Below are 23,247 nucleotides of genomic sequence, written 5' to 3'. Positions count from 1 at the left end.
TTGTGGTTTTAGAGGAATAAACGAGAGGAAGAATGTCAATTGACAAGCTTGAAGGGTTATCTAGAGCTCTGTAGGTCATGGTAGGGATAGGGGATCTCTTCAAAGGTAAAGGAAGGCAATCAGCTGGGGAGTAGGTGCTCAGCTGCATGTTTTAATTACTCTGGGGCTGTCATGTTTATCAATAACTTCATTTCTTTATAAGACATGTCAGATGGCTGAAACTCCAAAAGAATGTTCCTATTTTATGGAAGCAAAATTCAAAGGTATAAAACATGTAACAAAATCTCAAGTATTTGTTGAGAGTGCTTAATGTAGCACACAAGAGCTTACATTTTGTCGAGTAAATATGGATATTTACTTTTTACAGAAAATTGTTTCCAATCTTTTCTCCTATTTTTTTCATTAAGTAGTAAAGATAAATACAACAAATGAAAAACAATGGGAGGATGAATTGACCATAAAAGCACAATAGTAAAATTAATTTCCTCAAGTGGAAATAGCCTAACCTTTAATGTGAAGATGGTTATGACCAAGAGAAACAATCTTGCCACCAATGTCAAGGCCAGAAAATTCAAAAACAGGACTAAGAATACAAAAGACAATAGACAATACCTAAAATCTAGGACCTAGAACCTCTGTGGATCTCATCTAAAACAGCTTCTTATCAAAACCACACTCTAGCCAGGGACCGGTGGCTCACACCTGTAATCCCAGCACTTTGGGAGGCAGAGGCGGGCAGATCACCTGAGGTCAGAAGTTCGAGACCAGCCTGACCAACACTGTGAAATCCCATCTCTAATAAAAATACAAAAACTAGCTGGGTGTGGTGGAGGGGGCCTGTAATCCCAGCTACTTGGGAGGCTGAGGGAGGAGAATTACTTGAACCTGGGAGGCGGAGGTTGCAGTGAGCCGAGATCGTGACACTGCGCTTCAACCTGGGTGATAGAGCGAGACTCCATCTCAAACAAAACAGAAACAACAAAAAAACCACACACATTCTAGTTTAACCTAATGGGAGATAAACACATAAATCCAAAATTACCCTACTGAATATATTCTACACAATATATTGAGTCATGGAAATTAAAACAACAAAAACTTCTGAAAGCACTTAGCAAACCATGATTAATTTTCACCCCAAGATGGTTAGAATGGACTCACTGTCTACTTTAGCATATTTGTGGTTCCTTGACATGGTGAGATCTCTGCTTTAAATCTCTAAGGAGATCCATGCCTATAAATTAAGACTATAAATTACCACTGACACTTCTACCAAAACTGGTAAATCCAGTGACAAAATAGCAAAGGATTATAGTGATTCTGTTTCAAGATATTAAGACTGTAAATACCAGGATGACAAGAAGGAGAAAGGATCAACATATATGAAAAGAAATACAAAATTCTTGTGGACCACACAGCAAAATTATTTTCAAACAGTAGAGTCTCTTAGTTCTTACTGGTGAAACAACCAACCACATGGAAGAGTGTAGACTCTTAAGGAGAATGCTTAAGCTTCAAACTTTGGCTCTGTATTCTACAATGTAAGTAACTTTGAATAATTTACTGAACCTGTCTCAGTTTCCTCATCTGCAAAATGAAAATAAAGTTGTCTCTTGATAGGGTTCTTGTGCATATTAAGTAACTAAATGAGAGTTAATCAGTATAAATCCTAAAATTAAATAAAGCCCCTCTGTTCCCTGTGAATCCACATTCTGTACTGTTTCTCCAAGAGTTTAAACTTACAAACTGATGATTTGGTATCATTCTTTGCCATTCCCCCATGTACCTCAACCACTACAAAAAATATATATGTATTTTTAAAACCAAGCGTATGTCCTAGAAGATCCTTTGCTTTAGGACATGGCCCGGTAGAATATAGTCTATGCTTTTCTGCTTCATCTGGCACCATTCAATGACACGAAAGAATGAGCAGTTTAGCCTTTCACTGCTTGATTGTCAAGCTTTACTCTTTTTTCATTAATAGCAGTCAGAGCCAGTATCTTCAAATTCTAAATAACAAAGACAGTAAGGGCATTACCTGTGTTTTATTAAAACCTTGGGAGGTAAGGATGTTTTATGAATGTATTCGTTAAAAGTTGTTTAGAACATGGCATATCTAGGAATATACCTAAGTAATTAAGATTATGTTGCTTCAATATCTACTAATTCTGAATAAAGATGAAGGGGTAGGGGTCGATTAAAAATATTTCTAGATTGCAGAATCAGTAGATATTGAAGTTACATCATCTTCATCTATTATTTAACTAGTACTTCCTCCCAAATATACAAGGTCCTAGGTCCCTGCCCAAAACATGAGTTCATTACAGGGTATCACACCCTGAGACAAGGTGTCTGAGTCTTCTAGGTTTTCTAGTTTGAAGTTCCTGTCCCAAAGGAAAACTCCCTGACTCCTGGCATGTCTCAGCAGGAGCTGCTCTGATCTGCCCGGAGAGGACCTCGTGAACCAACCGACCTAGGCAAAACTGCCCATGGTACAGGTGCTGGAGAGCTGTAGGAACACAGAGAAGAGTGGGGATAGGTATAAAGTACAAAGGAAACAGAAAGTGCAGGGGTAAGTTTTCCGTGAGAACCAGGTTTTATGTCGAAAAGGAAAACACATTTTAACAGGAAGGATATTACAAGGTTGTAAAAACAAGCTCAATTCACACTTCTTTTGAAAGTTCAAAGCACTCATGTCTACAGGTTCTCACGTTCCACTGAAGTATATGGCCCATTTCACAGATAGTAAAATGGAGAAAGAGTGCCTTACCCATTTCATCTATATCAAGCCAAGAACACAGGGTTTCAGACTCCCAGAACAACGTTTTATTTTTCTATTTTCCACTGCCTACCTTTCTAATTGTATATAAATGTAAACTACTGATGATACGCCAAATGAAAACACAAGGGATGGGAAAGGGCTTCTAAGAGAGAAAAAAGAAACTGACTACAGCAATGGTTTGCAAAACAGGCTGGGCAGCATTGCAACCCGAAGAGTTTCTTTCTCAGCAATAGAGATTCCAAGTCTTCCTTGTCCCACTGAACCAGAATATCCTGGGCATAATCTGAGAATCTAAATGTTTAACTTTAGCAAAGTCCTCAAATGACACCAATGCAGGGACCAGTACCCATAAACTGTATTACTAGCTACATCATGACTCTAAGCAACTTAATGAATAAACGCACAAGACATCTCCTAACTCCCAAGGCTTTAATAAAATACAGGCAATGACCTTGCAATGACCTTACTATTATTGTTATTCAGAATCTTAAGATTCTGGGTCTTACTACTATTAATGAAAAAAGAGTAAAACTTGACGTTTAAGTAGTAAACTGCTAAACTGCTCAATCTTTCAGGCTATTGAACACCACTAGGTGAAGCAGAAAAGGCAATCTGCTACAAAGTGCTCTTGAGACTTGAACAACTCCTTTCTCCTTTTATTATCAGATCTAAATGAATGACAGAAAACATATTAAAAAGACAACATTACTGTCAAAAGCCTGGAGCAATATAAACTTTTCAATAACCTACGCTAAAATCTAGACCAATGCTTCTCAAACTAATGTGTAAAAATCACCTGGGGATTTCATTCAAATTCATATTCTGATACTGGAAGACTAAGGTAGGATCTAATATTCTGTATTTCTTCATTTATTTCAAATTTTCCCAGATCCTGATAATATTCTGTATTTCTTACAAACTCCTAGATGATGCCAATGCTGTTGGTCCCCAGACCACACCTTGAGTAGCAAGAATCACGCAACTATGGTCATAAATAACTCATGAGAAGTGTGTTGGCTTGGAGTGTACTCTTAATATACCTGTTTATACTCGGCACTTTCAGAACATTCCCAAATGATTTTATTTTAAGAGACGAGGTCTCACTATGTTGCCCAGGCTGGCCTTGAACTCCTGAGCTCAAGGGATCCTCCCACCTCAGCCTCCTGAGTAGCTGGGATTCGAGGCATGCACCACCATACTCAGGTCCAAGAAGAATATTGTTATGAATGGCAACATTGTTATCATTCTTAAGTCACATACACCTTCTGAGTCAACACTCACAGCTGTATAAAATAACCTACAAGCACAAAATTGTCAGGAATAATCCCAATTCATTTTTTCTTTATCACTGTTTGGAGATTGTCTTTAAATATTCTTTAGTGCTAGGCCATTTACATATATTGCCTGCAGCAATAACAAGAAGTATATATTTCCACCCCACTTTGCAGATAAAGAAGCGGAAGCACAAACGAGTTAATTAACATAAAAATATTGAAGGCAAAATAGAATACTTTTGCTCTTATCTATGGTTACTGTTTCATGCACGTTCTTTGATAGTTAAAGCAATGGTTGTTCAGGAATCAGTACCTAAAAGATTTGAGCATATTCTCTGACATGTATTATTCTCTCAATAATAACTGACAAGATCTTCAATATAATGTCACACTTCCAAATCATAAGACTAGATTATAATAAACCCCAGTAAAAGGAAACTTTTCTCAAGAATAAAAGTTTAGTCATTGTGAAAGTACATTAATGTGGATCCTCCTCCAACCTACTAAATGCATTTTCTTTTCATCAGCATTAACATGAAAACTTCAAAGACATTCAGGAAATTTTTCCTCTATTTCTCAAGACCCAACTTAACCACCCCCTCATCCATAAAGACTTCCCAAATGATTCGATCCAAGAAGAAATCTAGTGTCTTCCTCATTACTCTAAATCCTTGTATTCCTCTTCAGTTTTTTTAATCACAGATGGTATTTGATTAAAATCATATATACCTCACTTAACAGGTATATGTAATTACCCTAAGGTTGAAACCAAAGCAAAACAAATATATGCTTTGCATTAATTTAAATGCTGTATCCTCCTGCCACACTGATAACAAACACTTTCTTCATATTATCTGAGGAAAAAGATGTCGTTTTATAGATCTCCTTAGCATAAGCATAAGGTCATCATATAAAACACAGAATGCTCAGTTAAATTTAAATTTCAGATAATAAATGAATGTTTTAGTGTATGCTGCATAAAATATTTGGGACATGCTTTTATAAAATGTCACTCTGTCCCATACAATATTCGACAACGTGGAGACAAGTCAAAGAAATTTTGATTAAAGAACTACATCATGCTTTCTCTCTAGGCAAACGACATCAAGTTGCCTAAAAATATCAAATTTGTATTTAATTCAAGTGACTTAGAACCTCTGTGAAAAAGTAAGTGTTATTCCTTATTCTACTTTATAGAATTTTCACGTGCCATAAAAAAGCATTTTTATCCTTCCATGTTTCAATGCACAATAGTCTTTATTCACAATAGTAGTATTTCATTCATTAGTAGAGAACATTATGAATTATTTTCATAATTCATAAAGCATTGAGGAATGCTTCTAGAAAGAAATCAGCTAAAAGATGCTACTCCTTTACTATGCTCTGATAATATTTTTATTTTTATAATAAACCAACCCACAGTGTATGTGAAGTACAGCTCTGAGGGATGCCTTGTTTTTTTCTCTTAAATGTTAACTTGAGATTTATGTCATCACTTGAAGAGCTCTTTTTACTAAATAACAGTATATTACTTTCAATATTTTTTTAAATCTTAAAGACAATCAATGAATAATTTAAACCACAGTTTTTATTCTTCAATGACTCAATGAGGCATCAAAGTAAATGAATAAATCATAAATACTAATTGATTAGACTTTCAGAGGTATTTTTTAGTTATTACAGAATCAAACAACTACAGATAAATTATCACAGAAGTGGGGAAAAGGAAGGTGATTCAAATACTTAAGTTTAAATGTAGTTCAAGTAGGTCTGAAATCTAACAAAGGTAGTCATTTTTGTAATATATGCATTGTTGGCATAAATGTCTACAACAAGTGGCATGTGGCATTACTGCTGCTGTAAAATGATAAAATGAAAAATGAGAAAAGAGTGGCAGGAACAAAGACAAAAACAGAATTACAGATGGATTATTAGGTCAATCCTTGAGAACTGTAAAATAGTTAAAAGAGGAGAAACAGTCTACAGAACATAATCCAAGAGAAATTGAAATTCTGGATGAAAATAATTATGTTGTTTACTCATCCTGCATTTTTAAGTTGAAATAATCGGATTAGGATTTGCTCAGTAATAGTAACTGGCTTTTGGGGAGATGCAATGAAGTGCTTATATCTTCAAGTGGTAGAAAAAATACTACTAACACCATACCTTAAAAATCAAACTTAGGATTCCCTTTCAAAAGGTAAACGTTCCCTACAAAATGTTCATATAGAAAGACAAGTCTTTCTACAAAACAGAAAGTAAATAAGGAACAGCAAATTATTTACACAAATGAAAATGGAATTGAAACTGTGACTCAAATGTATCTTATTCCAAGACTTGATAACTGTTCTTGCATAATATTCAGAAGCATTAATTCTGAAATTTCTAATAAATAATGTATACAAATAAAGGTAATGTCTTTGGGAGGTTTTGTTTGCTTGTTTGTTTTTTGGTGAACTGTAATATCCTGGGTAACTTTTTGACTCACAATAGGTATTTTCTAATTGAACTATCATGCTTATTTCAAGGTATTACAAGCAACTGATTTATTAGGTTTTTTTTTTTTAAATATGACACATAACATGTACTAATTTAAATGTAACCATGAAGGCCCTCACCCTTTTAGAAATTCTGTATTAACACACTGTATACTTGGAATTTTCAGATACGTTGATAATTAAATGATTATCATAAAAATCCCTTCTTCAGAATAAGCAAAGTACGCAGTCCATATTTTTCACGGAGCTTTTGTGAGATAGAGACTGAGCAGGACCTAAATTAATTTGACCATCTACTGCAACCAATGTCAACTCTTTCAGTCTGACTTTACCTATCTTATGTCTGAAAGTTGAAGCACTGTTCAAAAATTTTAAAATGCATTCGTAAATCTCCTAACACACAGAGTCTTGTCATTGCATACACTACCAAAATATGTGTGCGGTTTTCCGCATTTTAGCCAACAATGAACATTTTAATATTTGTACTAGACAATAATTATATTACTGAGTCTGTAGCAGTTCTTTAATAGTAAGTTCTTTAACAGCGAGATTGATCATTGTTTCATATATTTAATCTACATGGGCAGTGATGAGAATTGATGCATCATTTTTTATTTTAAAGTTGTACAATGTATGTTAGTGACATACAAATAAATACACACACACATATTCACTGACATCTAAGTTTGCAAACAAATTAAAAACTGAACTCATTACAGAATCATAGAATGTGATTTTACATAAATTGAGATCTATTTCTGTGGAGAGAGGAAGAGATTCTATATAGATATGATTCATATAGATTCATATAGATATGATTCATATAGATATGATTACATATGATAAAGTACTATTATGATACAGTAGAATATATGTATATGATATACATGAGTATCTCATATATACATATATGTACGCATACATACATATATACATGCATGTGTATATATCATATGTATTTATACATATACACATGCATATGTTTTATACATATATGCATGTTTGTGTATATGTCATATGTATTTATACATACATATACACATGTATGTGTGTGTCATATGTATTTATACATACATATATAGGTATGTGTATACATCAGATGTATGTGTATATATCAGATGTATTTATACATGCATACACATATATGTATGTACATGTATACATGCATATGATATTCATATGTATATCATATACATATAACATGAATATTTTTATGCAGTTTTATTTTGTTATCTTTTGAATTTATATAAAAAAACTAGCCCAATGCGACTTGTCTTTATCATCTGTTTGTATTCAGTCAAAATTATTCTTACAAGATTTATTTATGTTGTAGTCACTTGTCATTTACTAAATTCACTACTGTAAAACAGTCCACTGCTTGAAAATTCTACAAGTAAATTAATCTTTTTTGGAAAGACAATCAGAGTTTTCTCCTGTTTTTATTTTGGACTGACTTTGTTTTGGTTGTTCTGTCTTCTAAAAAATGCAATTATGAACATTTTTGCACGTTTCCTAGCAAATCCATGCAAAAAGTTTTCTTCTGAAAAGTAAAATTATGTAGTCACTGGGAATATGAACATCTGATAATGCCAAATTTTGCCAAATTTGCCTTCCAAAGTAGTATGTTCTGACCACTTCTATCCCTTACAAGATGTTTTATTGTAAAATCTATGTTTTCTGAGATTAATAATCTCTCTTTTTTTGTTTGGTTAGAATTGGCCCTGTATAACTTTATCAATCCTTAGCTTTTTGTTACTGAGGTCTAATTTCATTGCACTGAGTCAAAGGATATATTCTATGAGATACTGGTTTTTGAAATGTAATTTCTTTTTGACTTAATATGTTTCAGTTTATATAACTGCTCTATATGTGCTTTAAAAGCATGTACATTCTCTAATTGTTTGGTACAGAATTTGTATATTTTTATTAAATCAGGTTTGGTAATTTGTTTTTCAAATATTTTCAATTTTGAAAAATGTTTTGTGCCTAACTTTTAACAAGGAGTTTTCTTAAAACTTTATCATTGTGATTGTGGTGTGTCATGTTTTCCCTGTAGTTCCTCTATCACTTTTTGCTTTAGTTATTTGTATTTACATGTTATGTATTTAGAACCATTGTATCTTCTGAAGAAGTTAAACCTCTTATTATGCAATGATCCCTTCTTTCCTCCATATGCTGTTTGTAATAAAATCTTAAAATTGTATGAGATTAATAAAGATACCTCAATTTTCCTTTAGTTTATATTTACTGGTATAACTAAGTCTATTCTCTTCTTTTGAACATCCAGAGACTTATGTTTCAGATGTATATCCAGTATGCAGGATATAGTTACAAGTTTTTTAAATATCATCTGATATCTTTTCAGTGGAAAAGTTTCACACACACACGTTAAGACTTTTGATATCAGCAATTTTTGTAGATTTTACTTTAAAATGTCTATATGTCTAACTTTTCCCACATATTTTCTCACCTTTTTTTAAAAAGTTAATTGAATTTGCTCTTTATTTCATTATTCCATTTTTTTTCTCCTCTATAGTTTTGGAAGTTATGCATTTATTTCCTATTCTTTCATTAGTTATCCTTAAATTTTTCCAAGTACGTATAACGAAGTCCTAGCTCACTAACTCACCTTAGTCTTTGTCGCCCAGGCCAGTGGCATGATCATGGCTCACCGAGCCTCGATCTCCTGGGCTTAAGTGATCCTCCCATGTCAGTGCCTGAGTAGCTGGGACCACAGGTAATCACTACTATACTCAGATCTTTTTTTGTTTGTTTGTTTATATATAGATGAGATCCTGGTATGCTGCCCAGGCTGATCTCAAACTCCTGGGTTCAAGCCTTGGCCTCCCACATACTGGGATTACAGGTGTGAGCCACTGTGCCCCACCTAGTCTGTTCCTTTTTTAACTGCATAAATGAGACAGGCAATGTTTGTTTAGATTTGCTCAGATGTTTCCCTAGTCTTCACTTATCAGAAAATGTCTTTGCTTTGCTCTTATTCTTGGGAGATAGCTTTGATGGTCACATAATACAAGGTTGACTATCTGAGGTTTTTTCAAAACTCTGAATAATATACCTCCTTCCTCCAGTTTCCATTGTGGCTAATAAAAAGTCTGTCAACTTAAACGTCTTTTCTGAGTAGTTTGTTTCTTGTTAGTCTACAGCTGCTCTCAAGGATGTCTCTGTCTTGGCATTCTCACTTTTGCTACATGTGTGTGTAACTGAATTTATTTGTATACATCATCCTGTTTAGTGTATGCTACGCTTCTTTGTATCTGAGTATTTATGTCTTTCATTAGTTCTAGAAAATCTTTTTCCATTTTCTCCTCAAATACTGATTACCTACTCTCTATTCTCTATATTTTCTTTCTTCTGGGACACTGATTAGATGCATGTTAGAAGAGCTCATTATATTCCATATCTTACTATATGTCGTTGATATTTTGCATCTCTTTGCTCTCTCTTATTCTAATGCCTCATCCTGATTAATTCATTTGCTCTCTTTAATTGTCTAATATGTAGTTTAATCAATCCATATGTTTTAAGTTTGAAGAGTTAATATTTCTCAACTAAAACAATGTTATTTGTTAATTTTTGGTGATCTTGATTTTTTTTAAATTTTACTTTAAGTTCTGGAGTACATGTGCAGAACGTGCAGGTTTGTTACATAGGTATACATGTGCTATGGTGGTTTGCTGCACCTATCAACCCATTATCTAGGTTTTAAGACCCATGCATTAGGTATTTGTCCTAATGCTCTCCCTCCCCTTGCCCCCGACTCCCCAACAAGCCCCAGTGTGTGATGTTCCCCTCCCTGTGTCCATGTGTTCTCATTTTTCAACTTCCACTTATAGGTGAGAACATACGGTGTTTGGTTTTCTGTTCCTGTGTTAGTTTGCTGAGAATGATGGTTTCCGGCTCCATCCATGTCCCTGCAAAGGACATGAACTCATTCTTTTTTATGGCTGCATAGTATTCCATGGTGTATATGTGCCACATTTTCTTTATCCAATCTATCATTGGTGGGTATTTGAGTTGGTTCCAAGCCTTTGCTATTGTGAACAGTGGTGCAATAAACATACATGTGCATGTGTCTTTATAGCAGAATGATTTACAATCCTTTGGGTATACACCCAGTAATGGGATTGCTGGGTCAATTGGTATTTCTGGTTCTAGATCCTTGAGGAATTGTCACACAGTCTTCCACAATGGTTAAACTAATTTAAACTCCCACCTACAGTGTAAAAGTGTTCCTATTTCTCCACACTCTCGCCAGCATCTGTTTCCTGACTTTTTAATGATCACCATTCTAACTGGCGTGAGATGGTATCTCATTGTGTTTTTGATTTGCATTTCTCTAATGAACAGTGATGACGAGCAGTTTTTCATGGTTGTTGGCAGCATAAATATCTTCTTCTGAGAAGTGCCTGTTCATCTAGTCTCATGTTGCTTGATCATTTTTAATTGTAACTTTCATATCTTTGAATGCTTATTTGTATTTTATAACTGAAAACTCCTGTATCTAAAGTGACTGGGTATCTAGCTACATCTATTATTTGTGTTTTCTACTGATTTCACATATGGTGGCTTATTTTCCTGTCCATATGGTGAATTTTCATCATAGTGAGCTCATACAAGATTTATCTGCATCCATCAATATCTGGGAGGTAAAAATTGGAGTACTTTTCTGTAGACAAATTTGTATTTAATTATGTCAGAAGTCAGAGGGAGGACTAATTTAAAAATCCTAGCCACTTCAAGATCTAAGCTTAAAGCAAAACTCAGATTCAACTCCTCCTCTCTATGAGTAACTTCAGGCTTAGTCTTCTGATCAAATGCAACATCGACATTGGCATTTGCCCTCAGTGTAACCTCACATTCCAAGCTTACCCTTCACTTCTCCCTACTCTGCGTTTAGTGCACTCTTCATGAAAGGTAGAACAAAGGCTCCAAAATTTTTTCTTACTTTGTAGAAGTCTGGCAATGCATTACAAAATATGTTTTATCTAGTATAGTTGTTTTGCAGGGAAGTAATCCTCCTACTTATGCCAAAAACCTAAGTTATAACACTGAAAATTTTGATAAGAAAAGTAGCAGTCAACAGAGAGCAGGTACAAAATTGAATTAAATGATAAATAATAATAGAAATGCAGTGAGAAAACCATTTATAAGTGGAATATAATAACCCAGTTATGATCTGAGTTAGGGGTATCATAGGTAAATGCTTAAAAACATTAAGAGAATGGACCAAATCCCTGTTGCTGACTAGATCATGTTCACAGTTCCACCAAGTTTAACTTAGTTCTTAAAGAAAACACCCATGCCATGGAATCGACACCGAGGTCTTTCAATCAGAGCTCTAGATCAACTCTTCTGCTTCTCAGCTACAGTCATTTTATAGCTAAATGATTTCACATGCTGTACACAGTTCATGGCTTATGCTGATTTTTACTACACCGTTAAGTCTTCTATATAGAGCACTCAAAAGCCTAGAATGTTTCACAGAAATAACACAGAATTATGGCAGAAGTTTCCCAACATGAATAATCTGAGTAAACAAATTTAATTATACAGATACTATGTGATAAGGTACACTTGTCCTCTTATTCTATCTTAAAAATGGGGCATTTTTGGAAAATGCTTTGATAGCAGATAAAGTTCTGAACATCCACGTGACTATGTCCTTTCACATCTCTGGGGCCGCTATTACTGTTCAGCTTTCAGTAGAGTTTCTTTATCTTTCCTGCTAAGCTGTGACTTCTGAAATCGGAAGGCTCCAAATTTCAAATATCTCTATAAGAACTCAGAAACAGATGAGCAATAAACTACTCAGCACCTTAAAGGATCTGTGGTCAGCCAAACTCTATCAGGATTTAAACATAAGTGCAAGAATATTTTAATGCCCTATGGACAAGTGCTATTTAAATTTTTAGCTAATAAAATGCTGAGAAGTTGACTTAAATTCAAAATGAACAGGCAACTCCCATTTGGTATAGAAGCCTAGGTCCACAGAAGGGTTCCAAGACCATATAATAGTGAAGGATTAAAATGTAGCTCACCTTGGAAATCTCAGCTTATTCATAACTACTGTGAAGTCAAAAACTCACAGGGATCTCATTTACATAAAGATATTCACTGAACTCCCATTAGGCATCCTGCCACTGTGTTAAATCGTGCAGAATCAGTGGTGAACAAGAAAAGAATAGTTCTCTTTTCTCTAGAGCTTACTTTCATCACTGAATATTAACTAAATTCTGACAGTATTCAGTAATAGTTTTATTCATATTTTATTTCTTGGGGGATTATTTTGTTTACCTAAAGCATGTGAAAACCCTGTTTTCCCAGACAGATTCTCAAGCAATGCCTCAGCTGCATCAATAGAAAAACCACTTGTCCAACTGTACTGGTAGCTAGATGTATCAGAATGAGTGTGCGTGCACGTGTGTGTGTGTGTGCGCGCACATACGTGGGTACGCAGTTCCATGATGTGTGTGTGTTCTGGCTGGTTCCCTCATGATTAAAGAAAATCATGACGATTTCTCAAAATCGTCCTTGTCCTTTTCAAAAAAAGAATGGACTATCTGATTTTTACATCACTCAACAAATGTACATGAACAATGTAAACATACGCATATATCCACACTGGCAGAGCTCAGAAAGCAGCTGATGTCTGCGAGCCTCAGAAATAAATTAACATGCAGCTAACATCAGAGGAGCCAGAAACACTCATTGCAAGTGTGAACACATATTTGATTGCAGGACTGTATCTTTCCCAGGGCTGACCTTATAAATTAAACAGTGTAAATCTCAAGTAAGTGTTTTCTGAACATTTTGATTCACTGTGAGCACTGGGATGTCCTTCAAATTAACATCTAACATTATTAGCCTATTGTTGGATATGAACTGCTTCATTACTGGTGACTGAAAAAACATACACACACTCGCACTAACACACAACTTTTAAAAGGAGTGGAAGAAACTGTTTAACATCTTGGGGTACAGAAATTGAAATGAGTAGATTTTTAGACTAGGATATTGATAGAATAAGCAAAACTTTCTACTTTGATGCCAAAAGGCATAATAATAAGAAAGTACCCAATGAGCACTAAATAATACCTAAATGCAGGGTACCACCAACGCTTTGCTGAACTAATTCCTATTTATAACCAAGGCTCAGTTTAAATGCTCCTTCCCCAGGAAGGCATTTCCTAATCTACCATATTAGGTTATGTTATCATTATATTCAAACACACTGCCTTGCACTTCATCTATTATGACAATTACTACTCTTGTAATCATCTAAGTGTCTCATCTTTCCTACTAAACTATAAGTTCCATGAGGGCACTGACTATGTCTTCTCTTCTATATTCATTCAATGCCTGGTACAATAGGAGTTTTGACATTAATTAAGTAAAGAATGAATGCATAAATGAAATAAAGATACATATCCTATACTTATCTCTAGATATTATAAAAGATTAACTGGGAAAGTTAATGTTTATAAAGAGAATAGAGTGAAAGCAGAAGGAAAACACAAACATCCCACATCCATTTAAGAATCTGGAATAACTCAAGCAGTTTTACCTACTTGGAGGAGCAAGTCTACATCCAAAATCACACATATTACAAAAATTCTCACCTTTAGATTACTGTTTATATGCCAAACAAGGATGCTGCAGAATTGTTCAAAGCTAGAAGAATATATAATCTCATTTTAAAATAAAAATGAGCAACAGGTTCTCAAAATTTTTTCTCAGAATAGAGAATAGGATATATTTACAATAGTAACTTTCATTTGGGAGCTGCCCTGTCAAAAAAATATAGGATGTGGAGTCATATTTAGTAAGGACAAATAAATGGACTATGATAAATTAGTAAACTCATCAGCATTATTAGAATCACTGTGAATTTAAAAAGACAATCAGTAAATGGTATAAAACAAGTATCAAACATGAGCATACAGTCCAAAAGAAGGAACCAAATTAAAGTCTACAGTGATCACAGCTATAACTATACCACCTGCAAATCTGTGATGATCTTTTATGTGGTCTTCTCCTATAACTTCCCCAAGTCATCGGAATCACGCCCAACAATTCCTGGTTCAGCCCTCTTTCTGTGGATTTTTTCTATTACTTTATTTGTATATTCCTCCTGACCTACCCCCCTTTGACTCACCTGTAGTGTCGGGAAATCTCTTCTTCCACCTGGGTAATAAAATCACATTTGGTACATGAGTGTTCTTTGCTTTCCTTGACAGCCTGCTGCCCATCCGATCCTTGCAGGTGATTCGCTTCTTGTTTGACATCTGATGCTTGGGACTCATGCACACCCTCATAGTGAAAGAGGAGTACATCTACGTCAGGGGTGGTGAATGAACACTGATGGCACTGATGCTTGACTCGTGAGCTTCCGGCTGCCCCAGGAGACAAGTGCAGAAGCAAGAGTGCACAGTGGGAACAATTACTTTTTCTACAAGCAAACGGATAAGTAATTTCTCCAAGGTGCTTTTCTGGGCTGCAAAGTCCTCTGGGACAGAATGGACAGTGTTTAATGGTACACTTGTGAATGTTATGGAGCTGTTGATAATGACGGAGAAGAGGCCCCACTACAATTACATCAGGGCCATGGCTTTTGGAATATCGGAAGTCACAGAACTGACAATTATAGCTCGTTACCATATTATCCTCGGCTCCCTTGCTGGAGAAGTCCTTCTTTTTAGCCCCACTCGAGCTCTTGTCTGCCTTGCTCATTGTCTCTCCTTCTGAACTTTTGGCTAGATCATTCTGATTAATGACAGAGCCCCTGGAAAGCTTATCATTCAACTCTGGATTAAGGCCGCCTGACTGCACTGCTCCGTGCTGCTTGCCATAATGTTCTAGCAGTTTAAGTGAGCTAGATGACTCACAGCTGAAACTACAAAATTTACACCAGTAGTAACTGGTGGCCTCTGTACCATTTTGTCTCGAGGAATCGAGGGGCTTGATGGGCACTGAGTACCCAACAGGAGTGTCATCTCCTGCTTTGACTGTTATCTTGTCCTGCCATTTTCCCAAGTCTCCAGAATCACTGGATCGAAGTGCCGGGATGGACTTGTTAGAGTTTTTCTCTGAAGGTTTTGCAACCTCAGAGGAGGGGAGAGAAGCTTTTATTTTGTTTGGGTGAGTCTGAAGAAAATGTTGTTCTAATTCGGTGGACGAGTTGCCCATATAAGTGAAATTGCAGAATTTACAGCGGAAATACTTGGTGTTTCCTTGGCAATCTGGTGTTTTCCGTCCAATGCCAATGAATGTTCCACCTGAAGTCACCTGGAGAAAAGAAGAAATGGACTTTACTTCTGAGGTGTCTTTAATTCAATGGGTCCTCTGCAGGGGAGGGGGAGGGTACTGCCAAGTATTCCACATCAAAAAATACAATAGTACTCCTGCTTATTATGAAATCACTTGAATAATCACAGAGCCAAATAAATTCACTCTTCATTTCTCAACAGTTACTCTTTGAGAGGCTCATTATGTTATACACTGTAGGCCAAAGTAACAGGTGAGGGTAAGTAATAAATGTACCATAATTTGAAAGACTGAATAATACATTTTTTAAACTAAGAAAACAATTTTCAACACAGTACGTTTTACTATTGCCTCCTTCAAATCACACTCCTACAGAAGCATCCTAATCACATGGGATTTCTTTTCAAAAGGTGAGGCGTTACTGTCAAAACTAGAGGCACTTGCTCAAAAAGTACTCAAGGCAGATGTTCTCCAATGAAATATTCTGTTCAGTTCCTACAGCAATGAGGCTGCAGGCAAAGATGAGGTCTCTGTTTTAGGTAAAATACAGGTGCTCAAATGACCACCCAAAATGGCTTATAATTAAAGCTCAGTGAAACAAACAAACAAAAAGATGAATTGAGTATGCAGGAAATACTAGTGAAGAAGAACCATGTAAATAAAGAATTTTGAATGTTTCCCAATCTAGAACAAACAAACAAAAAAGAAAAATCTTCCAGGGCCTTATTTGATTACGGTTCTGTTTCATTGCAAAGGGCTCCCAACTTCTCACATGAGTAGGTCATGGAGATGTTTGAATGGCAAAATGAAATAATTCCACCATAAAAATAACTACAGCTCTGCTTTCTTTCCCAAATTATGAAATTACATGGAATCAGGACTATGAAAGCCTTCAAAGGGCACTTTATGTAAAATCCTTCCTCCATTCTCAGTGTGTATCTCAATAGGAGTACAATTAAGCCACCACTGAGCAGCCAAAATTCAGAGTTTAAAATACCGTTTTTGAATGAAATACTCCAAAAAGGGGGGAAAAAATTCTCTTCCAACCACCAAGGAATTTTTAAATTTTCCCAGCAACCAGATGTAATATATTAAGCAAGTGGCATAATCATGTTCTGCCTTCTTCAACAGCTGTTCAAAAATGACACGTGTGATTGCTGTTCATATCCAAATCACTCCATGAGAAAAGTCTCAGGCATCTCAAAATCATGTAAAGGCTCTATTTGAAATGCAAATAATATTGCTGTAGTACACTGAGAGATATGTTTGTACCTCTATTGTACAGGACTAAGATTGAAGTATTCTTTTTGCTATTAAAAAGAGATGTGACCTTGATCAAGTTACTTAACCTCTCTGGCCAATAGCTTCTTCAACTGGGGCAACCTCTAAATTCATATCCAGTATTATAGTTCTAAGAAATGTGCATTAATACATAAACAACTCAACATTTACTGTACATTAAGATAGGAACTTACAAAAGTTTCCCACAGCCTTTAATCAAAGGATGTAATGTTTCGCATTAGGCAATGTCTATAGCCACCACCCCAATCGCATAGATTTCAGTCTGTCGATGACAGAGTATCAACCAGCCAGAAAGCTAAGAATGGGGCACCCTTCCAGGCAGCAAACCGACAATCATTCAATGGTGTGAGAGATTTCAAAGTCATACACTCAGGTATACAGAATAGAGCATTCTAATCTAGCATTTAAGTGACTAAAGCAACTAAAACTTGCACTGAAATACAATTCATAATATTATAAAAATCTATACATATATTTCCCAATTCAGTGGAGGTAAAGAGAAAGTTTATTTGCCCAAAAAAAAAAAAAAATATATATATATACACACACACACACACACACACACACATTTAAATGGATAGCCATCAATCAGGTTCTTTGTTCTGGAACTTAAACTTGATTCAAAAGGGATACATTCAGATGTATCCCCTTCTTCTTTAACATAGGCAAAGAAAGAAAGTGTGCAAAATCTAGAGATAAAAAATGTTCTTGTTTAAGCTTTCACATTGCATCAGCGTTGCCAAGCTTCCCTATTATAAAATGCTTTGAACTTCTGCTTGTTGAACCAAGATTCCCAAGAAACCACCAGGCATCATCACTATTTCTTTGATTTTGCAATCTTTAAGCCTCATGTGCCATGACCACACTGAAAGGGCTGAACAAAGAGCATACATACACTTAAGAAATCCCTAAACATATGATTTTGAAGTGGATTTAAATTATTACTAAGCATCCCAACATCCTAAAAAGGTTGCTGTTATTTAAAAACAACCTAAGAATTCAGAAAACCCAGGCTACGAATCAATACTATCAGGAGAAGGGGACTACGAAAGAAAGGCAATTTTGTGAAAAATTGTCAGTAAAGCATTTTGGTTTAGGATTAACTAAGCTATAAAAAACGAGTTAGGTCTTTGAAGTTGGTGTACGTGTCTAGAAGTGTTTTTTTTAACCCAGGGAAAATGTGCCAACTTCATTATTTAAGAAGCTTTTAAGAGCTATATATTTTAATTATGCTGAAGAATAAATACCTTCATACTATTGACTGCTCTTTCAAAAGTCAAGCTGGCAAATGAAAACTCATGGATCTCATTTAATGGCAAGAACAATACTGACACTTCTATAGGTTACATACTTGCCTTTTTGGTTAATATCAGCAAATAATATTAGTATTATATATTATTAAAAGCTAATACAATATTAGAATTACATATTTTAAAAAGCAGTTTTGGAAAACATAATGACTGTTCTATTCCTTTTTTCTTTCAAAAAGAAAATCTAAAAGCTCTATTTGTGGCAATTTTTATACTTTCTATACTACTAGAGGTACATTCAAGTCATAGTGAAATATAACTGACATACAACATTTAAATGCCATTTTACAGTAAAACAAAATTTATTATTTTAGGAGACACTACTGTTGTCTATTGACCACATTCATTTTATTTGCATGCCCCAGATACCCCATTTTAAATCTATTCTTTTCTAGGGTAAAAACAAATATACAGTGAGAACAATTACGCAAAATAAGTGTTTGCAGCAATGGTTTACTGAAACGTATTGTCTGGAAACAGTGCCTACATATTCATAAAACATTGCAAACTTTTCAAATGGCTAAATCCAACGTGGAGTAGAAAAATTTACTGCTTCTTATCTATGACTATACTAAAAAGAGAGTGCAAGCAGAATAAAGAGCACAGCTTTCAAACTTCCTTCTTTTGCTAACCAGAACTTTAATTATAACCCTTTAAACCCAGCAGTTCCTTTGGTAATGATATCCAAATTTTTACAATTATATTAAACTGTAATTTCTGCTTGGGCCAAAAACTACATGTATTATCCCTCTAATTAGTTATAACTAAGTGTTCGGCTTGTGTCAGACTCTGCGACAGATATTAGACATATAATATTGAAGAGGTAGACAATTTTACATTTTAAGATTAAAAAATTATAGATAAAACCCTTTATTCATTTGTATTTACATCTGCCTGTATTTATTTGCTTCTAGAGGAAGTTCTCTAGCTTAAATTCTATGAAAAGATCCATTATTTAACCTCCTGGCACCTTGGTTTCCTGGCCTCTATGGATATACTACTATACAACTTGTCATTTTATGGGATTATTATGAGGATCAAGTGAGAACGATAGATTTGTGCTGTCCAATAGTATTCCCTGAGATGATTAAAATGTTCCAAAGCATTCCTTGGCCAATATGGTAGCCACTAGCCACAAGTAGGCTTGGTAAAAATGAAGAACTAATTTTTAAATTTACTTTCATGTATTTTTCTTAGCATTTCATTAATTTATTTGTAATTAACTGAAATGTATATATTTTTAAAATTTCTTTTTTAGAGGTAGGGTCTCTGTCACCCAGGCTAGAGTGCAGTGACACGATCTCCGCTCACTGTAACCTCCGCCTCCTGGGCTCAAGCGAATCCTCTCACCTCAGCCTCCAGAGTAGTTGGGAAAATAGACACACGCCACCATACCCAGTTAATTTTTGTACTTTTTGTGGAAACAGGGTTTCCCCATGTTGCCCAGACTGGTCTTGAACTCCTAGGCTCAAGCTAGCCACTTCCCTTGGCCTCGCAAAGTGTTGGGATTATGGCATGCACCACCATGCCCAGCCTAAAATTTAAACAGCCACATTTGCTAGGGAATACCATATTAGATAGCACACTCGACATGTGCATAGATAGGATTATTATTTAACAAAATGAATCATTCAAGTAAATTTTTCCTGCAAATGGGATAAAGAGATTAAATAGAAGGGAAGTGGTAAATTCATTCAGTGACAAACTCACACACTTGTCACTATCAATATTCTTAGCTGTAAATGCAAAGGTTCAATCTGTTGTTACTAAGCTAATGCTTCTGTTTATATTCCTTCTTGAGCTAGAGGAATAGTCTTATTCATATCTAGAAGAAAGCAGGGGCTCAATGCATTTTGACTGAATGAGCGAAGGCAGAGGTGAGCAGATGAAAATTTCTCACCAAGGCCCCTGAGTTACCTGAGATACCCTGGCCACAGTACTTCATGGCACCCTTGCCACTGACTTGACCTGACATACATGGCCTTCTTCAAGAAACTACAAAATGCATCTTTTATCCACAAGCAAATGACTGCCTATGGAGTCCTTTGATTGTGAATTAAAGTTATATAAAAACACCTAAAACAATTAAGGCAGAAAAATGAACAGATTTTAAAGTCTTTTTCACTGACTAAGGACTAGTATGGCTTTTTATATTTGATTTTAGCCCTAGTTTTAAAAACTGTTCCATCCATGAAGTGTTTTCCATGGCTTTCATTTATAATTTACTTACATATGTCTTTTTACACACAAAAAAATGTGTTACCGTAGAAATGAAGAATATAAAAGGGTTGGTTTTTTCAAGGTCATTAATATCAGTTTCCTTCTTTCCTTCCAATAATATGAAGTAAAAACTAATAATAATAATATCTAAAATAATATGTCAAGGGAAAATATTTCTTAAAGCCTCAGAGCTCTTAAAATGACACTTCAACACATGTACTTATTTTCAACGCAGCAAAGAAAGAGCTGTTTGAACTAAACACAAACCTTTTCTCAGATGTGGTTCATTTTCAAGTACTATAATTGATAGCAACAGAGACAATTATAAGGGTACTAATCTAAGAGAACTTGAGGTTATGGGCTGATAGTCAAAGAGGTAAAAGCTTAAAAATAAAAAGCTAACTTGTTAAAAAAATCATTGTTCAAATACTAATATTTCAAATAACTTGAAAAAAATCTGTAAGGGCCGATCTTAGCTGAAAATAACTGCAGTCAGAATTAATCTGTATATATATATTGGGAATTTTTCTGCATATATAGTGCTTCCAAAAAAAATTCTAGAATACAGAGTGTGTTTCAGTGATATACTTTTGATGGAGAATAAATGTTCAAGAATCTCAACAACAAATCTAATTATATGGCATCATTTTACTCTCATGCCATGCATAGCTTATTTCCGAGGTTTATTCCTATCAGTGACACTGTAGCAACTCCCTTATTTGGATTTATAATATAAGAGCCAACCAATGGCAGGGTAGGATACAGGAGAAACCAAAACTTAAGCTTCTCTACTGGGCACATTGAAGAAGAAAATATTACATATTCCTCATTATGCACATTTTTATTATCGGCTTTTTGCATTATAGCAATAAACAGTTTACCCTAAACTGGTTTTCTCATTTTACTCAGTATAAGTCTGAATTAATTTTTCTATAGTTATCTGGTATTTCAGATGACAGAGTACCAATAAATCTTAAAGTCCATCTTAATAGCCCGGGGACAGTGGCTCATGCCTGTAATCCCAGCACTCTGGGAGGCCGAGGTGGGCAGATCACCTGAGATCAGGAGTTCGAGACCAGCCTGGCGTGGTGAAATCCTGTCTCTACTAAAAATACAAAAATTAGCTGGGTGTGGTAGTGGGTGCCTGTAATCCCAGCTACTCGAGAGGCTGAGGCAGGAGAATCGCTTGAGCCTGGGAGGCAGAGGTTGCAGTGAGCCGAGACCATGCCACTGCAGTTCAGCCTGAGCAACAGAGCAAGACTCCATATCAAAAAAAAAAAAAAAAAAAAAAGTCCATCTTAATAATTTGGAAGACAATCTTTTATGGGAAAAATAAGCAAGAGAAAATGCAGTTCAAGTGGGTTACAAAGCTAAGTGAATTCCCCATAGCACTCCTCTACAGCAGCCAACCTGTAGGTGCTACTGGTTCATAACGGAGATATGTCAGAATTGCACGTGTATTCTAAAGAGCATCTTAATGGGAAGAGAGAAAATGTAATCTCTGAAAATATAGAACATCCTTCCTCCAGGGAGGGTTACTGTTTTAACACATCTACTATGTGCCAAGCACTGGAAATACAAAAAGAATGACATAGTCCAAAATCGTAACATTTCTATGGTTTAGCACAAAAAGCTCACAACTAAAAAGATCACAACAGTGGAATACATGCTTCTGCTGAGACGTGTAACAGGTTCCATGACAACACAGAGGAAGAGCCCCTAACCCAGACTGAGGAGTCAGCAAAGGCTCCCAGAAGTAACAACTGAGCTGTGGACAGATGAGCTGACATGTGAAGATTAGCCTCAAAGGCAGTGATCATGGAAGGGCATTTCAGGTGAAGGAAACAAAACCAGTAAAATCAACAGTGAGAGTAAGACAATGCAAGCTGCTCTCAGGAAATACTGAGGAGGGTTGAGACATTATCAAATCTTTAAATGGAATCTGCTACATAATGGTGCTTGCTATGTAATAAGTAATATAAATGTGCTAGCCTTGTTCTTACTATTATCCCTTCTAGAAGAATAGTGAGATTTAATGTAGAAAGGTAATGTGTTATTGGAGAGCTGATATTTACATAAGGAAGTATAATTAGATGATATGCTTTTTAACAGAAGTAGTCCCATACTTGCTCTAAAATGTAGGACAAGTCATCTATAAATAGAATTTTTTAAAATTAAAGGAAAGAAGGAAGAAAGGAAGGTGAGAGGGAGGGAGAAAAAGAGAAAGGAAGGAGGACGAAAAAAGAGAAGCAGAAAGGAAGAAAAAAGAGAGAAGGAGGACAGAAGAAAAGAACAGACAAAAAGAGGCAAAAGAGAGGAGGAAGAAGAGGGAATGAGGAAGGAAATAAAAACAGAAGGAAGAAGAAAAAAGAAAGAAGAGAAAAAAAAGAAATCAAAGGAAAGGAGAGGAAGATGAAGAGGAGGAGGAAAGAATGGGAGGTGAGAAGAGAAGGGAAAGGAAGAGACAAGAGGGGAAGATAAAGATAGAACAACAGAAAAGAAATCCATAAGGATTTACTTGAAAGAAGTAACAGTAAAAGAATAAAGAAGGGAACAATGGGGCACACTACTCAAAT

General features: G+C 35.4%; 1 protein-coding gene across 9 annotated transcripts in view; it reads right to left on the bottom strand.

Annotated features, from left to right (window-relative positions):
• TRPS1 (transcriptional repressor GATA binding 1) overlaps nt 1-23,247 on the bottom strand; it is a 263,713-nt gene that overhangs the window by 183,793 nt on the left and 56,673 nt on the right. For all 9 annotated transcript variants that reach the window (XM_050801962.1, XM_050801958.1, XM_050801957.1 and 6 more), the window contains one exon: nt 14,731-15,860. In XM_050801962.1, coding sequence (XP_050657919.1) covers nt 14,731-15,860 — 1,130 coding nt within the window. The remainder of the gene's footprint in view (nt 1-14,730; nt 15,861-23,247) is intronic.

The sequence above is a fragment of the Macaca thibetana genome, chromosome 8, assembly GCF_024542745.1.
Source record: "Macaca thibetana thibetana isolate TM-01 chromosome 8, ASM2454274v1, whole genome shotgun sequence".
Taxonomy (NCBI): domain Eukaryota; kingdom Metazoa; phylum Chordata; class Mammalia; order Primates; family Cercopithecidae; genus Macaca; species Macaca thibetana.
The sequence above is the reverse complement of the archived record's forward strand: the minus strand, read 5'-3'. Positions and strand labels throughout refer to the sequence as shown.